This window comes from Somniosus microcephalus, chromosome 14, assembly GCF_052327205.1.
Source record: "Somniosus microcephalus isolate GS21.2 chromosome 14, FLI_Smic_1.0, whole genome shotgun sequence".
Taxonomy (NCBI): Eukaryota; Metazoa; Chordata; class Chondrichthyes; order Squaliformes; family Somniosidae; genus Somniosus; species Somniosus microcephalus.
In genome coordinates, this window is record NC_141000.1 from 121,986,710 (window position 1) to 122,011,268 (window position 24,559).

The window sequence follows — 24,559 nt, forward strand, 5'->3', positions numbered from 1 at the left end:
GATTGCAAGTAGGCCGAATTTCAGGCCGGCCTCAGGCCTGCCGTTGAGGTGGAACAAAGGCCCAGATGAACTTTTACCCCACTGACGTCTAAACTCACGGGAAAAAAATTCTAAATCACACAATTACTGACGGCAGAAATTACCTGACGAATCTGTCACGACCATGTGGTGATGGTCTTCGGCGGAATTACTGGGTGCTTGCACTTTGACTTCTGGCCCCGTGGACACGTTTTCTGAAACTGGTGAAGAGCAGAATCATTCTCGCTTTCTTTTTACAGAACTGCTACTAGCAGGAACTCGCGATTACAAAGGGAAGCGTCTCTAAAATCAGTTCCCTAGACGACACGACGGAGCTGAAAACCTGGCCTGGGCCGAAGTGAAAACTCGATGACAAGTGGAACAGAACCCGGATCCACCAGCATTCTGCACCAGTTTTTATTCTTAACTTCATTCTCGGGATGTGGGCGTCGCTGGAAAGGTCGGCGTTTACTGCCCGTCCGCAGTTGCCCTGAGGAGATGGTGGTGGGCCGCCTACTTCTCGGTATAACTAGAGTGGTTTGCGAGGCCACTTCAGACGGCAGTGAAGTGTGAATCACATTGGCATGGGTTAGGAGTTACCAACCCTCCTGGATTACCCCTGGCGTCTCCAGGAATTAAAAGGTTAATCTCCAGGACACTGCCGCGCGTAAACGCGGGAGAAAAATCATAGGGCAGTTAAACAAACAAAAGAAAAGTGTTTCTCTTTCACTTCCTTTGAACATATTTATTCGTTATAAGAATGTTGGAAAATCGGAACAAAAGTAGTTTGACACAGTCAAGAATCATCCAATCAGGTAAGAGAGAGCCTTCGATTGGTGAGGGAAGGATGGATGGTTTAGGAGATCAATGGAGGAAGTGCGGGGGCGGGGCGATTGGAGGCGCGCGGTCACGTGATGAAGCCTCCAGGAATGCATCCAACCAGAGTTGGCAACACTCGTGTAGGACTGGAGTCACATATAGGCCCAGGCCGGGTAAAGACGGCAGGTTTCCTTCCCTAAAGACATTAGTGCACCAGTTGGGTTTTTACGACAATCCGACAGCTTCAAGGTCACTTTTTCTGACACCGGCTTATTATTTCCAGATTCTTCCTTTTAAACTAAATTCAAATTCTCAAACTGCCATGGTGAGATTTGAACTCACGCTCTCTAGATTATTAGTCCAGCAACATAACCACTATACTGTGAGGGAATAAGCCGTATTTCAGAAAGATACACCATAATATGAACAGAATTCTGATATTATTAATACATGATATACTGGGTTTAAAAATCTAAAGCCTCGGAGACACAGGCTGTAAACAGAAAACAGGCTTCTGAGGTAAAGGTCAGTTGTTTAACAAAGTTGTAAAAAACCAAACAAGCTTTGAAATGGAAAATAAGTTAAATATACTAAAACAATTACCCTATTGAAATGGCAGTTTGGCGCTTCCAGAGGGTCTGGGGTTTGCAACCAACACAATGGGAAGACTCAGTTTAGAGTGTTAAGAAGCTAACACATTGAACAGAAACACAAACATTAAAAGAACCATGTGCCTTTGAAAAGATGACATCAAGTAAAAGAAACACCTGCTGGTCAAATAGTTTTTATGTTAAACTTGGAAGACAGGAAACACGATTAAATATGCAACCAATTGAGATAGCTAGAAATGCATGAAACACTCTGGTCAAAGTGTCTTTAATATATACATAGTAAATATGATACCAACAAGAACACTTTGAAGATACATTGGCCTAGAAATTGAGTGCCCTTAGCGCCGATTTTGCGGCGCTAGAGGGCCTAGCGCTGCAATTGGCGCCGGCGCCGAAATTGCCTGGGGCCCTTCCGCCGCGGTAGACCGGTAGCGCTGCGCCGGCACCGATGACGTCATCGGTGTGCGCAGCGTCCCGGTTGCCATGCCGACGGGCCCCAGCGCCGAAATTCAGTTGCGGCCGCCTCGCCCGTGGCAGCCGCAACTAAGACTCTGGCAACAGAGTCTTACAAGTCTTTGCGCCGGCGCATTAAAGGCCCCGCGGCGGCCGGCCGCTTTCCCACCGGCCGCCTGGCCGCAGCTCCCTCCCCGGACTTCCCCCCCCCCCCCCCCCCCGGAACAGAAGCAAGCCCGGCACTTGTCTGAGGTGCCGGGCTCATTTTTAAAAAGATTTTCGCGGGCCGCGGCCGGGTGCAGGCAGCTCCTCCTTAAGGGAAGGAGGCCTGCACTTCCCGAGCCTGCCGCACCGCATCGGGTGCCGCAGCGCCGGAATTGCGGCGCGAAACGGCAGTTAGCGCCGATTTACCGCCGCAAAGACCCTTCAGTAGCGCCGGCAGCCGTTTGGGCGCGGCCCTGCTGAATTTTTGGCGCGCGCAGGGGGACTTAGCGCCGGCACTAACTTCCGGCGCTAAAGCCCTGGCTAAGCCAAAACTCAATTTCTAGGCCATTGTGTTTGTACTGAACTTGGAGCAGTTATGAAACTCGACGTCTGCTAAAACTAGTAAAGCCAATATTAATTGAATGAAAATTTTTTGTAAGAATGGCATCAAACAGAAACCATTACTGTCATTGTTTTTATGATGGTTTTTGAAACACCTAAAGGTAAAGACATAATTATGCATGCAGCAGCTGAATTGACAGTAAGAATAGAAAGCATTCAAAAGAGAGAATCAATAAAGACAATTAGCTGATATCAGCAGAGAACTTCAAAGAATAAACCACTGCAAAAAGTGTATAAAAATAAGAGCTTTTCAAACAGAAAGTCAGAACTCGCTGAACAGGCCAAGCGTTTCTCAACTTCACAGGCATGCTCTGTAAGTTTTTAACTATGAGTCAAGGTTAATCAAAGTAATTGATTTTGGTGGATGTTCTGGATTTAGAAATAAGTAAGAAATGTAGAAATGTAACAAAGTAAAGATTTGAGAATAAGGATCTCTGAGAAATAAGAAATGAAAGATATTTGTATTTTGAATTGTTAATGTTGCGACTGATTCAACAGCTGTTAACTGAATGTCAGCTCTTAAATAAATCTATATATTTTTAGAATTGTCTCAAAGTGTAATTCTGTATAAACTCGCGAACCCAATTTCTGTACATTCTTTTGTAAGGAGTTGCAGAATTCTGGGGGGTATTCCTGACAGTCATAATATCCAGAAGGTTACAGTCTAGTTCAACTTATTAAAAGTGCTATCTGGAGGACGGTAACATCTTCAGTCGTTCCTTTCCTTTAGGGAGAGGTAGCCTGAACCTTTAGAGCCATTTAAGCATCTTATGGAATTCGGCTATCTCTAACTTAACGTCTGGGGAATATGCCCGAACAGGGCTAGGACTAGTAATTATCCCTTCAATACTACCGTACCATTTCTCAGGTCCTGAAATTGTCTGGTGGGCGGGTCTCCCACCTTCACCCTCGCAAAAAAAGTTTTCTTGGTAGCAGAATATTTGGCCTGGAAGTAGGGCCTCAGGATGGCCTATAGGAGGGAATGCTGTGGGGCCCCGCTGCCTTTCGAGTGCGGTTCAGGGGACAGATGCCTCTGAAACACTCCTTGCAGGCTTCAACACCTCAACCACGCAAGACGCCCTGTCCCGGTAATTTGGGTTTGTAGCCTTGTGGAGCGGGACACCCCCCGGACTTGTGGAGCGGGACATCCCTGGCCTTGTGGAGCGGGACACCCCTGGCCTTGTGGAGCGGGACACCCCCGGCCTTGTGGAGTGGGACACCCCCCGGCCCTGTGGAGCGGGACACCCCCCGGCCTTGTGGAGCGGGACACCCCCGGCCCTGTGGAGCGGGACACCCCCTGGCCTTGTGGAGCGGGACACCCCCGGCCCTGTGGAGCGGGACACCCCCCGGCCCTGTGGAGCGGGACACCCCCGGCCCTGTGGAGCGGGACACGCCCGGCCTTGTGGAGCGGGACACCCCCCCGGCCTTGTGGAGCGGGACACCCCCCCGGCCTTGTGGAGCGGGACACCCCCGGCCCTGTGGAGCGGGACACTCCCGGCCCTGTGGAGCGGGACACTCCCGGCCCTGTGGAGCGGGACACCCCCCGGAATTGTGCAGCGGGACACCCCTGGCCTTGTGGAGCGGGACACCCCCCGGCCTTGTGGAGCGGGACATCCCACCCCCGCACTCCCTGCCACCCCGGAAGATCAGACCCAATGGTTTCTCTGCTCCTGGAGCAGGGAGGGAACGTTGTCTGGGGGACAGCAGGCCGACTGTCCCTCCTCTGCCAGGTCAGGTGTAGGATTATTTAGGCAGGCGTTAACACAGTGTACAAAGGAAGGTCGTACAATCACGACGCAGCCGCATGGTTAAAACTGCCTCGGGAAACCTGCCGTCCTATTCCCACTCCATTCCCGCCTGCCACCGCTTTAACTGGGCCCTTTCTTTAGGCGGCCAAGGCACCTGCCTGACTCAGGTGACAGCCTCATTAATTTATGCAAATCAGGGTCCTGTGATGTCGCCCTCGCGATGTCGCCCTTCCTCTGCTTTAAATTTGTATTTGCTCTTCCTTTGCTGGCACAGGCACGATGGGTCGAATGACCACCCTCTGTGCCGTAAAGCTCGATGGTTCTATTAAAAGAAATGACGAAAATAGGAAAAACAGAATCAGAAATCTGATTACCTTGCGAACCCGCTGGGATTTGGAGACCCCATGGGAAAAGGAGAAGGAAGGTTGTGGCACTCCGTGAGGATAACACACTTCTAAACGGTCTCGGCACTCAGAATGTGCGGAGCAATTTTTACTTTGGCCAAGAGTGTAAAGCAGGCGATATCGGATCAGCCACTCGTTATACATCCCTCCTAATCTTCATTAACATTGAGGTCAAAATTACTCTATGTGTGTGGGTATGTGCATGCATAAGAACGTAAGAAATAGGAGCAGGAGTAGGCCATACGGCCCCTCGAGCCTGCTCCGCCATTCAATAAGATCATGGCTGATCATCGACCTCAACTCCACTTTCCCACCCGATCTCCATATCCCTTGATTTCCCTCGAGTCCAAAAATCTATCTATCTCAGCCTTGAATATACTCAATGATCCAGCATCCACAGCCCTCTGGGGCAGAGAATTCCAAAGATTCACCAACCTCTGAGTGAAGAAATTCCTCCTCATCTCAGCCCTTATCCTGAGACTATGCCCCCTAGTTCTAGACTGTGTGTGTGTGTGTGTGTGTGTGTGTGTATGTGTGTATGTGTATAAATGTGCATATATACTGTCCTGCGTGTGAGGATGAGAGACAGACAGAGCACCAAATTATAAAGAATTAATGAACACAGTGGTGCAGTACAATAAATTTAACAAAATTTTCTGGATCAGCAACTATATGGCTTGGTTGGTTCTGCCGCTTAACCTTGTGCACTTGTTATCATATAGGTTCTTCCTGAAATAAATTACTGGCTCTGTATGAATAGTATCAAGTCCTGCCTGAGCATCTTCTGTTACCAGGAAAGTCTCATTTTCTCTTTCGATATAGAGGGATAAGTGCCAACTGAAAGTGTGTTACGCACAGCTGGCGAGAGACTACAAGACAGATGTGTGAATGTCGTCCGAAACCCAAGAGTGTACGACAGCTCTGATCTCACCAACCAACCAATGGCCCTGGTCATTGTGTGCAGCAAAGTGATGCGCCATCGCTGGGTTCAAATCCTGCAACTCCCAAACCTAACGGCACTGTGGGAGCACCTGCACCACACGGACTGCAGATGTTCAAGAAGAAGGCGGCTCACCACCACCTTCTCAAGGGCAACTGGAGATGGGCAATAAGCCTGGTGTTGCCAGTGATGCCCACCTCCTGAAAAATGATTTTTTATTTTAAACATGGGATTGTGAAGATTTCCACTGTTCGGTGTTTATAGCAAATTCTTAACCATATTCTGTATGCTTGTTTACGGTACCCTAACTCCTAACCCAATGTATTTTTTCCCTCTTCCTTCCTTTTGGGAAGAGTTAGGCTTATACAGGGCCATAGTTGGGGAGTGCTGGGAACCCTTGCTTGAAATGGGCCTTCCTCAGAGGTCAATTAAAGCTACTCTACCACCACGACCCACTGACGTCACTGAATTCAACAGTTGGGTAAGTGTATCTAGGGATACGGAGCTAAGGTGGGTAAATGGAGTTGAGATACAGATCAGCCATGATCTAACTGAATGGCGGGACAGGCTTGAAGGGCTGAATGGCCTCCTCCTGTTCCTATGTCCATGGGTTGAACTTGGGTCCTTCAGCTCTGACTGGCTCACCTCCACACCACAGGTGCTTTTACCCACTGATATATGGGGCAGGGAGGGAGCTTCCCTCGCTTTATTCAGATTTTTTATATTCAGGTATCACAGCTAACAGCTGACATTGTTACCAACAAACGAAGGAAGTGCGATACTAGAACATGTTGCCGTGGGCCAATGAAATTCCGCTGTCTGCTATTTTGTTGACTGTGATTCTGTCTGATTCCGTTCCAGTGAAGCACCTTGGGACGCTAAGGGTCCTACATAAATGCATGTTGTTGTTGTTGATTATATATTTACCAGTAATGGGACAATAAAGAGCTGGGCCGTACAGATGGGGAAGATCTCCGGTTCAGTCCTTGGGCTTGCGCATCCCCGATTTCCATCACTCCACCACTGGCGGCCGTGCCTTCTGCTGCCTGGGCCCTAAGCTCAGCAATTCCCTCCCTAAACCTCTCCGCCTCTCTCTCTCCTTCCTTAAGACCCTCCTTAAAACCTACCTCTTTGACCAAGCTTTTGGCCACCTGTCCTAATATCTCCTTATGTGACTCGGTATCAAATTTTGTCTGATAATCGCTCCTGTGAAGCACCTTGGGACGTTTTACTGTGTTACAAGTTGTTGTTAGCGTTCGTATTAACCCATTTAAAATAAATGTGTTTGTTAAATTATTGTACAGAATAGTTTCATGCAAACACCATCACGCTTTATTACAAACTAGCTGAAGTGCCCGGCGGTGCCGAGGCTTTTTCGAGGGCATGTTGTTGTTGGAAGAGAGAGAGCGACTGGCGGGGGGGGGGAAAGAGAGAGAGCGACTGGCGGGGGGGGAAGAGAGAGAGCGACTGGGGGGGGGGGGAAGAGAGAGCGCGACTGGGGGGGGGAAAGAGAGAGCGCGACTGGGGGGGGGAAAGAGAGAGAGCGCGACGGGGTGGAAGGTGGCCCGATGGACCCCTGCGAAGGAAGAAGGTAAGCTCTCCCACCCCCTCACTCTTTCCCTCCCTGTCCCACCCCTTCACTCTCTCCCTTCCTCACCCTCTCTCTCTCCCTCCCCGTCTCTCCCTGCTTTACACTCTCTCCCTCTCCCCTCCCTTCTCTCGCTCCCCCCTCTCCCCACCCTCTCTCGCTCCCCCCACCCTCTCTCGCTCCCCCCACCCTCTCTCGCTCCTCCCCCTCCCCTCCTCTCTCCTCCCCCTCCCCTCCTCTCTCTCCTCCCTCTCCCCTCCTCTCTCTCCTCCCTCTCACCACCTCCCTACCCCCTCCTCCTCCCTCTCCTCCCCCCCCTACCCCCTTCCTCCCTCTCCTCCCCCCTTCCTCCCCCTCCCCTGCCCGAGCCCTCATCCCCTGCTCCAATCCCTCTTTCCGCCCCGGGGCCCGGGCCTCGGCACCTGGATGAACGCGTTCCCTCGGCCGTCACCCTGATGCCGTTGGCCGTGAGGCAAAGACATGGCCCAGCCGAGTCCAGCGCCCCGGTCAGCTGGAGGTCCGCAGCCGCTGTTCGTCCGCAGCCCACAAAGCACCCGAGCCCAGCGCCGGCGATGTCTCCACGGAGCTCCGTGCCCCCCCCACGCACTGACATGGCCCCGCCCTCCCGAGCTGGCTTGAAGAGCGCCGATTGCGGCTGAGAGACGGCCGGCGGGCCCGGTTGCCGGGGTAACCCTTCCCGCTCTCCAAGCCCCGCCCAAGATCAGCACTCCCGAGAGCCCAGCCCCGCCAGCCTACCTGGAAAAACGGGGAAAGGTAGGAAAATTAATGAGATTAGATAAGTTAATTACTTTGTAAATCTTTTTTTTTTAAAAACAATATGTGTTTTAAAAGCAACGTTTTTTTTAAAGACGCAGAAAGCGGGAAAAAGGAAAAGTTTGGAATCAAGATGGCGGCGACTCACCTCGGTTCAGAACGATAAGGCCCGCCCACACACGCACCGATTGGTCGACCGTCAGGTGACCAAAGCGTAGGATTGGTCAATCGTCCCGTCACTCGACCGTAGGAGGGCCCGGCCGCACGCTGGTCGACCTCGAGGTCACTCTGTCGCTAATGAGCGGATAATGAGATGCTAATGAGCGGAATGTTGAAGGTTTTTCGGATACCGCGGGTGCGATTTTAGCCCGGCCGAAACGTAAATACGCTTAAGACCGTTTTGGAAAGGTAAGCTTTCTTTCGACGTAACGCACGCGTAGGTACGCTCTGTAACTTTCGAGCGCATAGCCCGACAGATGCACACGTGAGGATAGACAGACAGAAGGACAGACAGACAGAAGCATCGCTTTATATATATATAGATATCACACCAGTGCCCAACAACTAATCCCACTTCCCAGCTCTTGGTCCATAGCCCTGCAGGTTAGAGCATCCCAAGTGCACATCCAAGTACTTTTTAAATGTAGTTAGGGTTCCTGCCTCTACCACCCTTTCAGGCAGTGAGTTCCAGACCCCCACAACCCTCTGGGTGAAGAAATTTCCCCTCAAATCCCCTCTAAACCTTCCCCCAATTACATTAAATCTGTGCCCCCTGGTTTTTCACTCCTCTGCTAAGGGAAATAGGTCCTTTCTATTCACTCTATCTAGGCCCTTCATAATTTTATACACCTCAATAAGGTCTCCCCTCAACCTCCTCTGTTCCAAGGAAAACAGACCCAGCCTATCCAGTCTTTCCTCATAGCTAAGATTCTCTACTCCCAGCAACATCCTTGTAAATCTCCTCTGTACCCTCTCTAGTGCAATCACATCTTTCCTGTAATGTGGTGACCAGAACTGCACGTAGTATTCTAGCTGAGGCCTAACTAGTGCTTGACCCAGAGTTCATACAAATCATTAACCAGCTAGCTGAGCAACAAGTTAGTAAACTATCACGATGGGCTGCAAAGGATGCGGAGTCAATCGAGTGACACTGTGGCTGTGGAATGGGATGGGGGAGGAGAGACTGGAATCAAGAGCCTGCAGTGGGGAAAGTGCCTGGGTATTGCAAGCCCAGGACAGACTGTAGACCGGCTATCACAGAATGGGACACGTATGCCAAGCCCAGGACAGACTGTACACCGGCTATCACAGAATGAGACACGTATACCAAGCCCAGGACAGACTGTACACCGGCTATCACAGAATGGGACGCGTATGCCAAGCCCCGGACAGACTGTAGACCGGCTATCACAGAATGGGACATGTATGCTAAGCCCCAGACAGGCTGTAGACCGGCTATCACAGAATGAGACACGTATACCAAGCCCCGGACAGACTGTAGACCGGCTTTCACAGAATGAGACACGTATGCCAAGCCCCGGACAGACTGTAGACCAGCTATCACAGAATGGGACACGTATGCCAAGCCCCGGACAGACTGTAGACCGGCTTTCACAGAATGGGACACGTATGCCAAGCCCCGGACAGACTGTAGACCGGCTTTCACAGAATGGGACACGTATGCCAAGCCCAGGACAGACTGTAGACTGGCTATCACAGAATGGGACACGTATGCCAAGCCCCGGACAGACTGTAGACCGGCTATCACAGAATGGGACACGTATGCCAAGCCCAGGACAAACTGTAGACCGGCTATCACAGAATGGGACACGTATGCCAAGCCCAGGACAGACTGTAGACTGGCTATCACAGAATGGGACACGTATGCCAAGCCCCGGACAGGCTGCAGGCCAGCTATCACAGAATGGGACACGTATGCCAAGCCCAGGACAAACTGTAGACCGGCTATCACAGAATGGGACACGTATGCCAAGCCCCGGATAGGCTGCAGGCCAACTATCAGAGGCTGGAACTTCTGTTAGCAAACATCTGCAACTGAATAAAGTAACTGAATGTGAAAATAAATGGTCACATTTCACTTACCGTAATCCGCGTGGTCCCCTAATTCATCACTCAAGATGCTTTCTATCAACAAGAAAAGAATGCTAACATGTAACATCGTTCCATCAACTGCATAATGCCACGAGCATGAGAAAAATCACAGCATTTTTTCCAAATAAAAATCTCTCTCAGGAATAGTGCCTCAGGAGTGTTTTATTCACCATCAGCATGGGGAACTAGTTAATAACTGCATGACAGCAAGAACCTATTTTGACTCCTGATAATGGAGTCGTTTGCTGTAGCGTTGATATTGATGGTGTGTGTGCGGAAGGAGAGGAGGGAGTCATTAGAACTAAACGCTATTTGAGAGGACAGTACCTTGTGGGATATCTTGAGACACAGCATATATATACAACAGCACAACATGGCTTCCGGTAAGAACTGTTCTGCACATGGCTTTATTATTATATACATCAGTAATCCACCAGGTGGCTCTATTACACCTGGCTACAACACTCTAGAGACAGGAGCACAAAAATCTAGGCTGACACTCTCAGTGCAGTACTGAGAGAGTGCTGCACTGTCGGAGGTGCCGTCTTTCGGATGAGAAGTTAAACCGAGGCCCCACCTGCTCTCTCACGTGGATGTAAAAGATCCTGTGGCACAATTTCGAAGAAGAGCAGGGGAATTATCCTCAGTGTCACTAAAAAACAGATCATCTGCTCATTATCACATTGCTGTTTGTGGGACCTTGTGGTGCGCAAATTGGCTGCCTACATTACAGTGACTACACTTCAAAAGTACTTCATTGGCTGTAAAGCGCTTTGAGACATCCTGCGGTCATGAATGGCACTATATAAATGCAAGTCTTGCTTTCTTTCTTTCAAGTCTAGGACAGGTTGTAGACTAGCTATCACCAACTGGTCCCCATGCCTGGGCTGGTGCCTATATCTGGATAAGTCAAGTGCACAAAACATTTAGACAAGCTACTGCTGATACCCATACCTGGAAATGATAATCCCACAACAGATTGTCGACTTGCTATCACAGACTGGTCCTCACACCTATGTATAACAAGCCTGGCAAGCTCAACTCTGTCACAGAATTGCACTCCAGTTACAGTGTGACTGCTATTGAATATTGATTGACGTGAGGGCATGAGCTATGATGTAAATGGTTCATCTTGTGTTCGTTTTCATGGGACTTACATGCAGTTAGAGAGGTGGATTTTCATATGGGTTCCAGTCTGTGCTAGCTAGTCTAAATACGAACCGGTAATAAGTGCTCCATGTCAACGATGTGGAGGGACTGGAGAAGTTGGGATTGTTCTCCTTAGAGCAGAGAAGGTTAAGGGGAGATTTAATAGAGGTGCTCAAAATTATGAAGGCTTTTGGTGGAGTATATGAGAGACTATGTCCACTGGCAGAAGGGTCGGCAACTAGAGGTCACAGAGTTAAGATCATTGTCAAAGACCCAGAGAGGAGATGAGGAGAATTTTTTTTTTTTTTATGCAGCGAGTTGTTGTGATCTGAATGCGCTGCCTGAAAGGGCAGTGGAAGCAGATTCAATAGTAACTTTCGAAAGGATAAATACTTGAAAAGGAAAAATTTGCAGGGCTGTGGGGAAAGAGCAGGGGGCAGTGGGACTCATTGGAGAGCTCTTTCTAAGAGGCGGGGCAGCACGATGGGCCGAATGGCCGCCTCCTGCACTGTATCATTCCAGGATATGTCATGTTGAAACAAAGGATTAATAATAGTGACATCATTACATCAGGTTTATCCCAAAAATAACATGCAGTTCATTACCGAAATGTTTTATTTCCAATGTATTGTGTATAGTAGAGATTGCATCATATAGAATGTTAGTGTATATATAGATGACACTTGGTCCGCGCGATCTCCTGGCCTGGTTTCGATTGCCTGAGGGGCTCGGAGAAGAGTTTCCCAGTATTGGCCCTGAGATTTTCCTCTGTGTGTTTTGCCTCTCCCAGGAGGTTACATGGCCACAGAGGTGGGGGCGGGGGGGGGGGGCGGTGGGGGAAGGAGGGGTGGGGGAAGGGGGGGTGGGGGGGGGAGGTGGGCTGGGGGAAGGGGGGGGGGAAAGGGGGGGTGGGGAAGGGGGGGGGGAGGTTGGGGGGGGGGGGGGGGGGAGTGTTTAGTTACGATGCTCCAGCTGCCATGAGGTGCCATGACGGGCAGGCTTGGAGGACCAGCTGGTCTTTCCCTGCCCGTCAATTGCGTATCTACGTCTGATATTTATCAATATCATAAGTCATAAAAGGTCATCTCGTTCTGCGCACGATAGACGGAGGGCGAAACCCAACCACCCCCCACGATTGGGCCCCCCCCCCCAACAGTAGCTTCAGCACGGTGGGGCCGCTCGTACCTGATGCGTACTTGCAGATGAAGCTGTGCTTCATGTTACACCTGTCGTCGTTCCACTGGTAGAGGTAGGGGCCGCCCAGCCCAGGCTGAGCTGTTAACTGGTGGTACATCACCACGCACGCCTCACTGCCACAAGAAGGCTCGTCCGTATACCAGTTCCTAGGGAGGCAGGAAGGAAAGAACGTAACACATCAAAGATTGCCAGCTAAATCCACAAGGGTTTTTTTTTCCTCCGTGCTGCCGTATTGTGTGGCACAGGGTCATCAGTACCAGTTTCCCTACCTCACCTAAGTGGCTATCAGAGCCAGGCCATTCAGGAGAGATGTTAGGAAACACCTCTGACATGAATCTTGTCATTCATGTGAAAATGACTTAGGAAATAATACTGGGTGGCCTGCTGGTGGCGCTGTCCAGGGAGAGTATAAATACTCGGGCATGGGCCCAGCTTGCTCAGGACATTCTTTAACAGGAACTAGTGAAGGACACAACTAGATCTCCATGTTGAAAACAGTTGATTAAAGCCTTGTTTAATGCACAGACCAAGAGCCTCGTAGTTTTCTTACGTCAACCTCTTCATGCAAAGTGCGGTAGGAGTGTGGAATTCTCTCCCACAAAAAAGCAGTAGCTGCTAGCTCAATAAATAATTTAAAATCGGAGATCAATAGCTTTTCGCTAGTCAAGGGTATAAAAGGATATGGAACCAAGGCAGGTGAATGGAGTTAAGATACAGATCAGCCCTGATCTAATTGAATGGCGGGCAGACTCGAGGGGCTGAATGGCCTCCTCCTCTTCCTACAGAGTTCCTATTCTTCGCGCAAGGCTCGTTTGCTTTTTCGCCAGAATGATACCAGGGCTAAAAGGGTTTAAATTATGATAACAGGTGCATCGACCAGGCTTGTCTTGAGTATAGAAGATTAAGGGATGATCTGATCGAAGGGTTTAAGATGATCAAAGGAGCAGATAGGGTAGATAGAGAGAAACTATTTCCTCTGGTGGGGGAGTCCAGAACAAGGTGGAGGCAAGACCTTAAAATTAGGGCCAGGCCGTTCAGGGGTGATGTCAGGAAGCATTTCTTCACACAAAGGGTGGTGGAAATCTGGAACTCTCTCCCCCAAAAAGCTGTTGAGGCTGGGGGTCAATTGGAAATTTCAAAACTGAGATTGGTAGATTTTTGTTAGGCAAAGGGTATTAAGGGTTACAGAACCAAGGCGGGCAGATGGCGTTCAGATACAGATCAGCCACGATCTAAATGAATGGCGGAACAGGCTCGTGGAGCTGAACGGCCTCCTCCTGTTCCTATCTTCCTAAGCATGGGGCCTTGGCAAGGATTGACGAAAGACTCTTTGGCCAACCAAGCTCAATCCCGTTCTCCCCAGCGCCTTCCCAACAGGGATTGTTGCTGGACTCCAATCGGGAGCAGGAACACTCCCCGATTTTATCCCCCCGTTAGCTCCAGGAGCTTGGAAACCAAGTGTCCTGGTTTAAGTGCTTCCCCAGCTGAGGTCAGCTAACTGCGAGCGAACATTTCGCCCGGTCCATACTGCTCTACGTGGCTCGGAATCACATTGAGCAAAGCATTCACTCACTGGGCCACGGAAAATAGTTACTTACCATGGTCCCCCGTTGCAAAGTCATTTCTTCCCCTTTTTTTTGGGTGTCCTCGGTCCAGTCGCCTTCACTAACTCAGTGGGCAGATAATGGATCTGCAACCGACCTCTAGGTAGGTCAGATGACAACCGCAAAACCCCTCACTCTTCATGAAGCCCAAGAATTGCGCACTACTCCCGTAAGTACTATTTTGAAGAAGAGCAGCGGAGTTACACCCGGCGTCCTGTCAAATATTTATCCCTCAACCAACATCACTATAAAAAATATAATAGCAAAATACTGCGGATGCTGGAAATCTGAAATAACAACAGAAAATGCTGGAAATACTCAGCAGGCCAGGCAGCATCCGTGGAGAGAGAAACAGAGTTAACGTTTCAGGTCTGGGACCCTTCATCATCACTGTAAAAAATGCTGGTCATTATCACATTGCTGTTTGTGGGAGCTTGCTGTGCGCAAATTGGCTGCTGCGTTTCCCACATCACAATAGTGACCGCACTTCAAGAGTAATTAATTGGCTGCAAAGCGCTTTGGGACGTCCTGAGGTCGTGAAAAGCGTTCTATAAATGCAAGTCTTTCTTTTCATATGGGGAGGTTCCTCTTAAACCTCTTGGACAGGACTCTGGTCTAATAGAGGATCTTTCACTCACACCACCAGCCTCCGACCTCTCTCTCTCTCTACCCCCCCCCCAACCTTTCTTGTCACTCTCTCTATTTTATCGATTCTACTCTGACCAGTTTTGCTCTGAACCGCTCTTCCCTATTTGTCCCAAGCTCCTCCTCCTCCCTGCGTGCTATAAAAGTTGAAATCACTGCACTGTCTCCGACTCCAACTCAATTCTTTACGCGGACTTCAGAACTGTGAAAATTCCTCACCTGACTCGATCTTACCTCCCTCTTACCATCTACAGGCTTTTGAAACCCAATCGCGCCATCGCCTAACCTTTACATTTTTGATTAAACCCATATTCAACAAAATGCTAAAACTGAAATGGCTATTAAAAAAAAAATTGTGAAATAAAATCCGCAGAATCACCAGAAGCCCCTGTTTGCCTCTTAAGGTGTGAAGTGGCTATTTATCTAAAGGTGGACAATAAGCATTACATACACCACAAAGGACATTGTTCTCTCGCCGCACAGTGCTGACATATCCACTACTCACCACCAGAGGGCAGTGGCTGCATTCGTATTGCTGTAATGTCACGGCAGCGATGAGGCGATGAGGCCCGTAATTCAGGGATGTCCAAACGGCAGCCCCAGGGCCACGACTAGGGGTGGCCAACACTGGCTGGGCACATTCCTGGAGGTGCCATCACATGACCTCCTGCCTCCACCCCCCCGCCTCCCCCCACACTCCCGCCATTGGTCACCCAACATGTCCCGCCCCGCCTTCCCGCGCCAATCGGAAAGCGAATAGACTCGTGATTACTCCATTGGGTGATTCTCCACTTGTCAGTCAAACCGCCTTTTTTTTAACCCACAGTTGATATTTTTAGGACAAAAGTGTTCAAAGAATTTTTTTTTAATGCCCCTATGATCTTTCTCCCTGGGTTTGCTCGCAGCGGTGTCTCAAGGTTAGTTTTTAATTCATAGAAATCATAGAAATTTACAGCACGGAAGGAGGCCATTTCGGCCCATCGTGTCCGCACCGGCCAACAAAGAGCTATTCAGCCTGATCCCACTTTCTAGCTCTTGGTCTGTACCCCCTGCAGGTTACAGCATCCCAAGTGCACATTCAAGCACTTTTTAAATGCGATGAGGGTTTCTGCCTCTACCACCCTTTCAGGCGGTGAGTTCCAGACCCCCACCACCCTCTGGGTGAAGAAATTTCCCCTCAAACCCCCTCTAATACTAATTACTTTAAATCTATGCCCCCTGGTTGTTGACCCCTCTGCTAAGGGAAATAGGGTCCTTCCTATCCACTCTGTCTCGGCCCCTCATAATTTTATACACCTCCATAAAGGTCTCCCCTCAGCCTCCTCTGTTCCAAAGAAAACAATCAAGAAGCTTGCAGATCACATCACCAACTTGAAGAGACTGGGAACCCCTGAGAATGGCAGGGGAGAGTACCTGTTTGACAAACTCACTCTGGGAGAGAGCGATAAAAGTGACTACTGGGATCAAGCCTATTGTGTTTAGTACTCGTGTTTATATAATTGTGTGTGAGACCCCTGCCTTGTAGGGAATGATGGCTTGTGACTTTGTACAAAGAGCTGAGACCTGGGCTCTGTAATGTCATTAACTGTAAATAGATTGTTCAATATTAATTTTTTTTAAAACAGCCTATCCAATTCCTGGAGACTCCAGGGCAATCCTGGAGGGTTGGCAGCCCTAGGCCATTAACTCCTCTCCCCCGCCCAGGGAATCCAACCCTCCCAAGCCACACATCATCCATCAGAACCAGTCAATTCTGTGGAAATGTTATACCCTCGATATTATTTCACTTGTAGCTGCTCTTACACTGGTGGATTGTTTGATTCAGACTCCATGAGATCTGTGAGCCGGATCCCCACTTTCACATCACCGAGCTTAACCCAGAACTTAGGCCACAACTGGAGTATTGCGTCCAGTTCTGGTCACCACGCTTTAGGAAGGATGTGAAGGCCCTTGAGAGGGTGCAGAGGAGATTTACCAGAATGGTTCCGGGGATGGGGGATCTTAGCTACAAGGACAGGTTGGAGAAGCTGGATTTCTTTTCATTCGAGCAAAGTAGGTTGAGGGGTGATTTGATAGAGGTGTACAAGATTATGACGGGTTTGGATAGGCTAGACGGGGAAAGGCTGTTCCCACTAGTTGATGGTACAAGGACTAGGGAACACAGATTTAAGGTTTTGGGCAAGAGATACAGAGGGGATGTGAGGAAAAACTTTTTTACACAGCGAGTGGTGAGGACCTGGAACTCGCTGCCGACGGAAGTGGTGGAAGCGGAGACACTCAATGTTTTCAAGGGGACATTGGATAGGCACTTGGGGGAAATAAACTTGCAGGGCTACTGGGGTAGAGCAGGGGAATGATTCCCCTGGCTGGGGGGTCTAGAACGAGGGGTCACAGTCTCAGGATACGGGGTAGGACATTTAGGACTGAGATGAGGAGAAATTTCTTCACCCAGAGGGTGGTGAACCTGTGGAATTCTCTACCACAGAAGGCTGTGGAGGCCAAGTCACTGAATATATTTAAGAAGGAGATAGATAGATTTCTAGACACAAAAGGCATCAAGGGGTATGGGGAGAGAGCGGGAATATGGTATTGAGATAGAGGATCAGCCATGATCATATTGAATGGCGGAGCAGGCTCGAAGGGCCGAATGGCCGACTCCTGCTCCTATTCTTTTTCTATGAATGGGACTGACTGGATTGCTGTACAGAGAGCCGGCACGGACTCAGTGGGCCGAATGGCCTCCTTCTGTGCCATTATGACTCTATGACTCTATAAGAACCTTAAACCGAATGTTTTCTTGTGGAATTCTGCCACCGGGGCTAACATAAATCCAGGGATCACGGGCACTGATTTCACAGAATCCTAACTAAACAAGTGCAATGCATTTGAAATTATGAGGAGTTTCGATAGAGTAAACGAGGAGGAACTGTTTCCACTGGCAGAAGGGTCGATAACCAGAGGACACAGATTTAAGATTGGTAACAGAACCAGCGGGGGAGATGAGCAGACTTTGTTTTTTTAGACACAGCGAGTTGTTGTGACCTGGAATGCGCTGCCTGAAAGGGCGGTGGAAGCAAATTCAATAGTAACTTTCAAAAGGGAATTGGATCAATACTTGAAAAGGAGAAAGTTGCTGGGCTCTGGGGAAAGAGCGGGGGAGTGGGACCAGTTGGATAGCTCTTCCAAACAGCCAGCATATGCACGATGGGCTGAATGGCCTCCTTCTGTGCTGCAAGATCCTGTAACGAAAGCAGCTCATCCCTTTCAGGCACTGATCAACCGGCAATAAATACACAAGAACACACTGAGGTGCAACAGGACAAGACACCGCAATTGTGATCGAGCAGCACCTGCTTTTACCTGAACTTTGCTGCACTTCCGTCTGTCCACCTGTAGAGGTCAGGACAGCCGCTGAACGTGTTGGGAGTCTGTCCCTCACCGCTCCGCCTCAAGCCGATCCAGAAATCCCCGTCCGAAAGCCCGGAGCCAGACTTGCTCAGGTCCTGCAAGAGGTTCTCGATCAGTCTTTGCTCGTTGGCTGACCGGACGCTGACCAGGGCTCCCCCGTCCATCTCGCAAGCCTGACTGGCCTCCTCGAATCCAATGCGCCTGCTCAGGTCCTGAAAGTAGGCGATCTTGTAGCAGGGGTATTCTGTACCGCCGTAGCACACCGTCTGACCTGCAAGGCAGACAATTCCCAACCTCTTGAGCCTCCTCCCAGAGCAAAGCAAAAAAAAAAAAAAATCAACCTGTTTTTGTGTTGTTGGTGTCGGCTGTGGCTCAGTGAGCAGCACTCTCACCTCTGAGTCATGAAGGTTGTGGGTTCAAGTGCCCACTCCAGGGACTTCAGCACAAAAATTCTCGGATGACACTCTAGTGCAGTACTGAGGGAGCGCTGCACTGTCGGAGGTGCCGTCTTTTGGATGAGACATTAAACCGAGGCCCCGTCTGCTCTCTTAGGTGGATGTAATTTTGAAGAAAGTTTTCCCTGGTGTCCTGCCCAATATTTATCCCTCAACCAACATCACTAAAATAAACAGATTATCCGGTCATTATCACATTGTTGTTTGTGGGAGCTTGCTGTGTGCAAATTGGCTGCCATGCTTCCTACATTACAACAGTGACTACACTTCAAATACTATGAAATTGGCTGTAAAGTGCTTTGGTGGGACATCCTGAGGTCGTGAAAGGAGCTATATAAATGAAAATTCTTTCTTTCTGTGATGTTACCATAGTTAATTCGCCTACGTCTGCCTATGCCAGCCTACAGGTGGCAGTGCATGTCTCCATTCATAGCATCCAGTGTTACACCCCCATCTTCCTCCTTCAGCTTTTGAAGATGCCAGCCTTTGCTGCGATATGGATTCAGCTCTGTGGCACCTCACACAGGCTGTACCTGTCCTGGGAGTGTTTGATGGGACAGTGTAGAGGGAGCTTTACTCTGTATCTAACCCGTGCTGTACCTGCCCTGGGAGTGTTTGATGAGGCAGTGTAGAGGGAGCTTTACTCTGTATCTAACCTGTGCTGTACCTGCCCTGGGAGTGTTTGATGGGACAGTGTAGCGGGAGCTTTACTCTGTATCTAACCCGTGCTGTACCTGCCCTGGGAGTGTTTGATGGGACAGTGTAGAGGGAGCTTTACTCTGTATCTAACCCGTGCTGTACCTGCCCTGGGAGTGTTTGATGGGACAGTGTAGAGGGAGCTTTACTCTGTATCTAACCCGTGTTGTACCTGACCTGGGAGTGTTTGATGGGACAGAGTAGAGGGAGCTTTACTCTGTATCTAACCCGTGCTGTACCTGCCCTGGAAGTGTTTGATGGGACAGTGTAGAGGGAGCTTTACTCTGTATCTAACCTGTGCTGTACCTGCCCTGGGAGTGTTTGCTGGGACAGTGTAGAGGGAGCTTTACTCTGTATCTAACCCCATTATATGTCCCTGATGGCCATCAGGGTATCCATGTCTGAGTCTAAATGGCAAGTGTCTGCAGGCTATTGGACCATGCGCGACATCTCAACCAAGTCCCATCCTGTCCTGTCTTCACCTTCCCTTCACTCTCTCGATATCATGCAGTTCCGGTTGCGATCAGCTAACTCAACACAGTCCGAGGACTGAACTGGGGATCTTCCCCATCGGTAAGGCCCAGCTCTTCAGTATCCCATTACTGGTAAATATGATGTGCTATATTTCACGATAAATTATTCCGTGTACCACAGCCAACATGGCAACTACCCTGACTGCGCTTGACATGCACTTTCTAGCAAGACTAACTGGGTAGCAATCAGGAGCAGGAACCTGGGCTGATCACTAGCCCAGGGAAGCTGTGACCTGATGTGACTCCTCTTACAGGGAACGTTGATTAGGAGGAGTGACCAAAGCTTGGTCAAAGAGGTGGGTTTTAGGCATCAAGTAGGAGTTTGGAGTCAGAAGGTTGTGGCTTGCTGACCCACTCTGGAGACTTGGGCATGTAATCTGGGCTGATATTTCAGTGCAGTACTGAGTGAGCGCTGCACTGTCGGAGGTGCCGTCTCGTGAATGAGACGTTAAACCGAGGCCCCGTCTGCTCTCTCAGGTGGATGTAAAAGATCCCAAGGCACTATTTCGGAGAAGAGCAGGGGAAGTTCTCCCCGTGTGTCCTGTCCAATATTTATCCCTCAACCAACATCACTTAGAAAGCAGATTATCTGGTCATTTATTGCATTGCTATTTGTGGGACCTTGCTGTGCCCAGATTGGCTGCTGCGTTTCCTACATTACAAAAGTGACGACGCTTCAAAAGTACTTCACTGACTGTGAAGCGCTTTGGGACAGTCACCTCTTTAACCAGCGCTTTCTGTTTGTTCTTCCCCCAGTTTGTATCTCCTGTGCTAACCCCCCAGGTCGAGTCTCAGGTTCTACCAACCTTCCAGTGCCTCATCCCAACAGTTGCTTTTCATGTGTGAGCCTAGGTGAGCATTGGCAACTGTGGGCAGGGTTTGGTTTCTTGTATGTTTATTATCGGGATGTGGGCATCGCTGGCAACGGGTCGTCATTTATTGCCCATCCCTACTTGGCATCAGAAGGTGGCGGTGAGCAATGTTCCCTCTAAGTTGCGCTTTGTTGTGCGCAGGCTGTTTATTTCTGCGCTCGCGCGGTATTTCCAATGGAGAAGCTGGTGAGCGGCCTGCGTACAGGTGGAGCTTAGAGAGGCCATTGGTGGTCGGCCTTCCTCTTCAACCGCTGCAGTTTGTGTTTGTAGCGGCTCGATCCGGCCGAGTGGCTCGCTAGGCTGCTTCAGCGGGCAGTTAAGAGCTCAACCACATTGGTGTGGGGACTGGAGTCACATATAGGCCCAGACTGGGTAAGGACGGCAGGTTTCCTTCCCCTGAAGGACTTTGGAGAACCATTTTCTGAACTCCCGGGCAGACACCAGGATGAGGGGAGGAATCAGCACCGACCCCGATCCTGTCCTCGATGAACATCCAAACACATGGCCCTTTGCATCAGGAGCAGGGACCCCGGCTGATTTTCAATTCATTAGCCCAGGTCCACTGAGGCTAACTGCAGTGGCTCAAGAATTGGCCAACAACACCAACTTGTGTTTATACAGCCCCTTTAATGTAGGCCCAAGGCGCTTCACAGGAGCGATTATCAAACCAAATTTTAACACCGAGCCACATAAGGAGAAATTAAGGCAGATGACCAAAAGCTTGGCCAAAGAGGTAGGTTTTAAGGAGCGTCTTAGAAAAGAGAGAGAGAGAGAGAGGCGGAGAGGTTTAGGGAGGGAATTCCAGAGCTTGGGGCCGAGGCAGCTGAAGACACGGCCGTCAATGGGGGAGCGATTAAAATCAGGGATGGGCAAGCCCAAGGACTGAACCGAGGCTGTTCCCCACCGGTACGGGCCAGCTCTTTATTGTCCCATTACTGGTAAATATGACGTGTTAGATTCCAGGATAAATTATACTGAATAGCACAGCCAACTTCATAACTACCCTGTCTGTGTTCAAAATTAGCCATTAAAGCACTGTAAAGTCAGGAACATCGATATAAATGTCAAATTGTTAAAGTGCTTTATTCAGTGACTAGAATGTTTTTAAATCGCCAGCAGAAAATGACACATCCAGATATATCTAAATATGAACCCATGTCAAATTACAATAATTTTAAGCCTATATTATTTCCCCCTCATAAGTCACACTGACAGTTGAGAACATTTCTTCCCTTTCAGCGGAAAGCCTTGGCACCTCGGTGATTTGTTGCGGGTGAGGATGTAAATTACACTACACCCCTGATCCAAACAGCTGCTGTTCCCCGTCAGGAGAGGGCTCCTGAGCATAAAGGAGGGAGAGGGGGGGAGGGTGCGGATTGTAAACCCTTTTTAACGGTGGATCGTACTTCTCGCAAACAAAAAAAAAATCAACCAGGAAGGGAATGAGAGCGAGAGCAGGAGAAAACAAGAGAAGCGAACCGTGCGGGAAACTGTGGACGGTCTTGCAAAGGCGTTGGGGTTAGAAGGAGTGAGACTTGTAATGTTTATCACAAAGGAAAGAGACAGCAAGACAGAGACAAAGATATAGATATGGGACAGAGAGAGAAATGCACACAGATATCGTTAGAGACACTCATACACACATACCCAGAGTGACAGAGAGAAATGTGCACACATATAGTAAGATAGAGACACACCCAGATAGTGACACACAGAAACTCACACATATATATAGTAATAAAGATAGAGAGAGACACACACACACAGATAGTCAGTGAGAAATGGGGTTAGGCTCAAATTATCCAGACACACATACATAGAGGGAGATACGCATACTCATAGAGTAACACATAGATCTACACACTATATATAAATACACAAACAGTGAGGGAGGGAGGGGCAATACACGTAGGGAGCAATATTCCGAGTACACGCCCGTGATTTTCCAACTGCGTTGCCGACATGTGAGTTTCGTTGTCTCCAGCAATGGCCTCAGAGCATTAAAGAACGAACTTGCATTTCGACAGCGCTTTTCACAGGCCCAGGACGTCCCAAAGCGCTTCACAGCCAATGAAGTACTTTTGAAGTGTAGACACTGTTGTAATGTAGGAAACGCGGCAGCCAATTTGCGCACAGCAAGCTCCCACAAACAGCAATGTGATAATGCCCAGAGAATCTGTTTTAGTGATGTTGATTGAGGGATAAATGTTGGCCCAGAACACCAGGGATAACTCCCCTGCTCTTCTTCGAAATAGTGGCCGTGGGATCTTTTACGCCCACCCGAGAGGGCAGACGGGGGCCTCGGTTTAACGTCTCATCCGAAAAACGGCACCTCCGACAGTGCAGCGCTCCCTCAGCACTGCACTGGAGTGTCAGCCTAGGTTATTGTGTTCAAGTCTCTTGAACGGGGCTGGAACCCACAACCTTCTAGCCTAGAGGCAAGTGCGCTCCCCACTGAGCCAAGGCTGGCACTTTAAGGGTGACCTACCCCAGAGTAAGGACAGAAATACAAACACATACACAGAGAATAAAACACACTAAACTGGACATTTCAAAGTTGCACACATGCATTGCCCTGTGTTGATCTACTTTAACCCCACTTTACCTCATTCAGACCCCGAGCTGCCCCGTGTAAATACACACACACACCTAAAAGGGATGAGGATGGGACTGTACTCACCACTCAAGACCCGAGTGCCGGAGCCGCTGCCCAGGATCCCGCTCAGTAGCAACACCAGCATCCGACTGACCAGCGCCCGGAGCGGGAGCATCGGGGCACGGAGTGGGAGCGCAATGCAACTCAAGAGAACGCCGCAATATGGGGCGCAATGCAACTCAAGGTACCAGCGAAACAGTCACACGCAAAATCAAGGCTCTTTGCAAAAAAAAGAGGTGCAATGCAATTCAGGGTTCCCGCAAAAAAAAATAAAAGGTGTAATGCAAATTAACGGATCTGCTAAAATAAGGATTCGATGCAAACTCAGGGTCGCCGCAACAACAAAAAGAAAATGCACCGGAAATTGAGGGTCTGCGCCAGTAAGTCGCAAAGCAGAATCAGGAGGATGAGAGTGAGCGGCGCAGGGCAAACACCGCAAGTCAACGCCGACCCCACACACAGTGGGCAGCCTCCAGACCGGTTCTCTCTAACCTCCTCTCCTCTTCTCCTGCCCCCCTTGCACGCACCCAGGCTGCTGTGCTCCGGGGGCTGCTGCTTTATACAGGAGACAAGCAAAGAGCATCACAGATCATCATCACCCATCTATCCAATGCCAGCCCTCAGCGGTCCTGCAAACCCACAGCCAGGCAGGCGGAGGCGAGAATATAACTCCCCTGCAGGGCAGCAGAGGCTGCCTTGTGTTTGCAAACAAAACTTTTTTTTAAAATTACTTTATTCTTGTTCAAAATGAGATGGGGGGGGGGGTGGGGGGGCTTTTGATAGAGCAGATCGGGAGAAACAGTTTCCACTGGTAGGAGGGTCAGTAACCAGAGGACACAGATTGAAGATAATTGGCAAAAAAAAGCCAGAGGGGAGATGAGAATTTATTTTACACAGTGAGTTGTTGTGATCTGGAATGCGCTGCCTGAAAGGGCGGTGGAAGCATCAACAACATGTATTTATATAGCGCCTTTAACGTAGTAAAACGTCCCAAGGTGCTTCACAGGAGTATTAAAAGTCAAAAAATTTGACACGAGCCACATAAGGAGAAATTAGGGCAGGTGCTTGGTCAAAAAGATAGGTTTTAAGGAGCGTCTTAAAGGAGGAAAGAGAGGTAGCGAGGCGGAGAGGTTTAAGCAGGGAATTCCAGAGCTTAGGGCCTTGGGCAACAGAAAGCACGGCCGCCAATGGTTGAGCGATTATAATCGGGGATGCTCAAGAAGCCAGAATTTGAGGAGCGCAGATATCTCGGGGGATTGTGGAGCTGGAGG

General features: G+C 49.5%; 1 protein-coding gene across 1 annotated transcript in view; it reads right to left on the minus strand.

Moving 5' to 3' along the window:
• chodl (chondrolectin) overlaps window positions 1-23,883 on the minus strand; it is a 28,286-nt gene extending 4,403 nt beyond the window's left edge. The window contains exons 1-5 of the mRNA XM_086007261.1: window positions 23,313-23,883; window positions 18,029-18,347; window positions 12,408-12,565; window positions 10,065-10,106; window positions 144-239 (exon numbers count right to left, since the gene is read on the minus strand). Of these exons, the coding sequence (XP_085863387.1) occupies window positions 144-239; window positions 10,065-10,106; window positions 12,408-12,565; window positions 18,029-18,347; window positions 23,313-23,403 (706 nt within the window). The 5' untranslated portion in view covers window positions 23,404-23,883. The remainder of the gene's footprint in view (window positions 1-143; window positions 240-10,064; window positions 10,107-12,407; window positions 12,566-18,028; window positions 18,348-23,312) is intronic.
• Window positions 23,884-24,559: the final 676 nt, after the last annotated feature.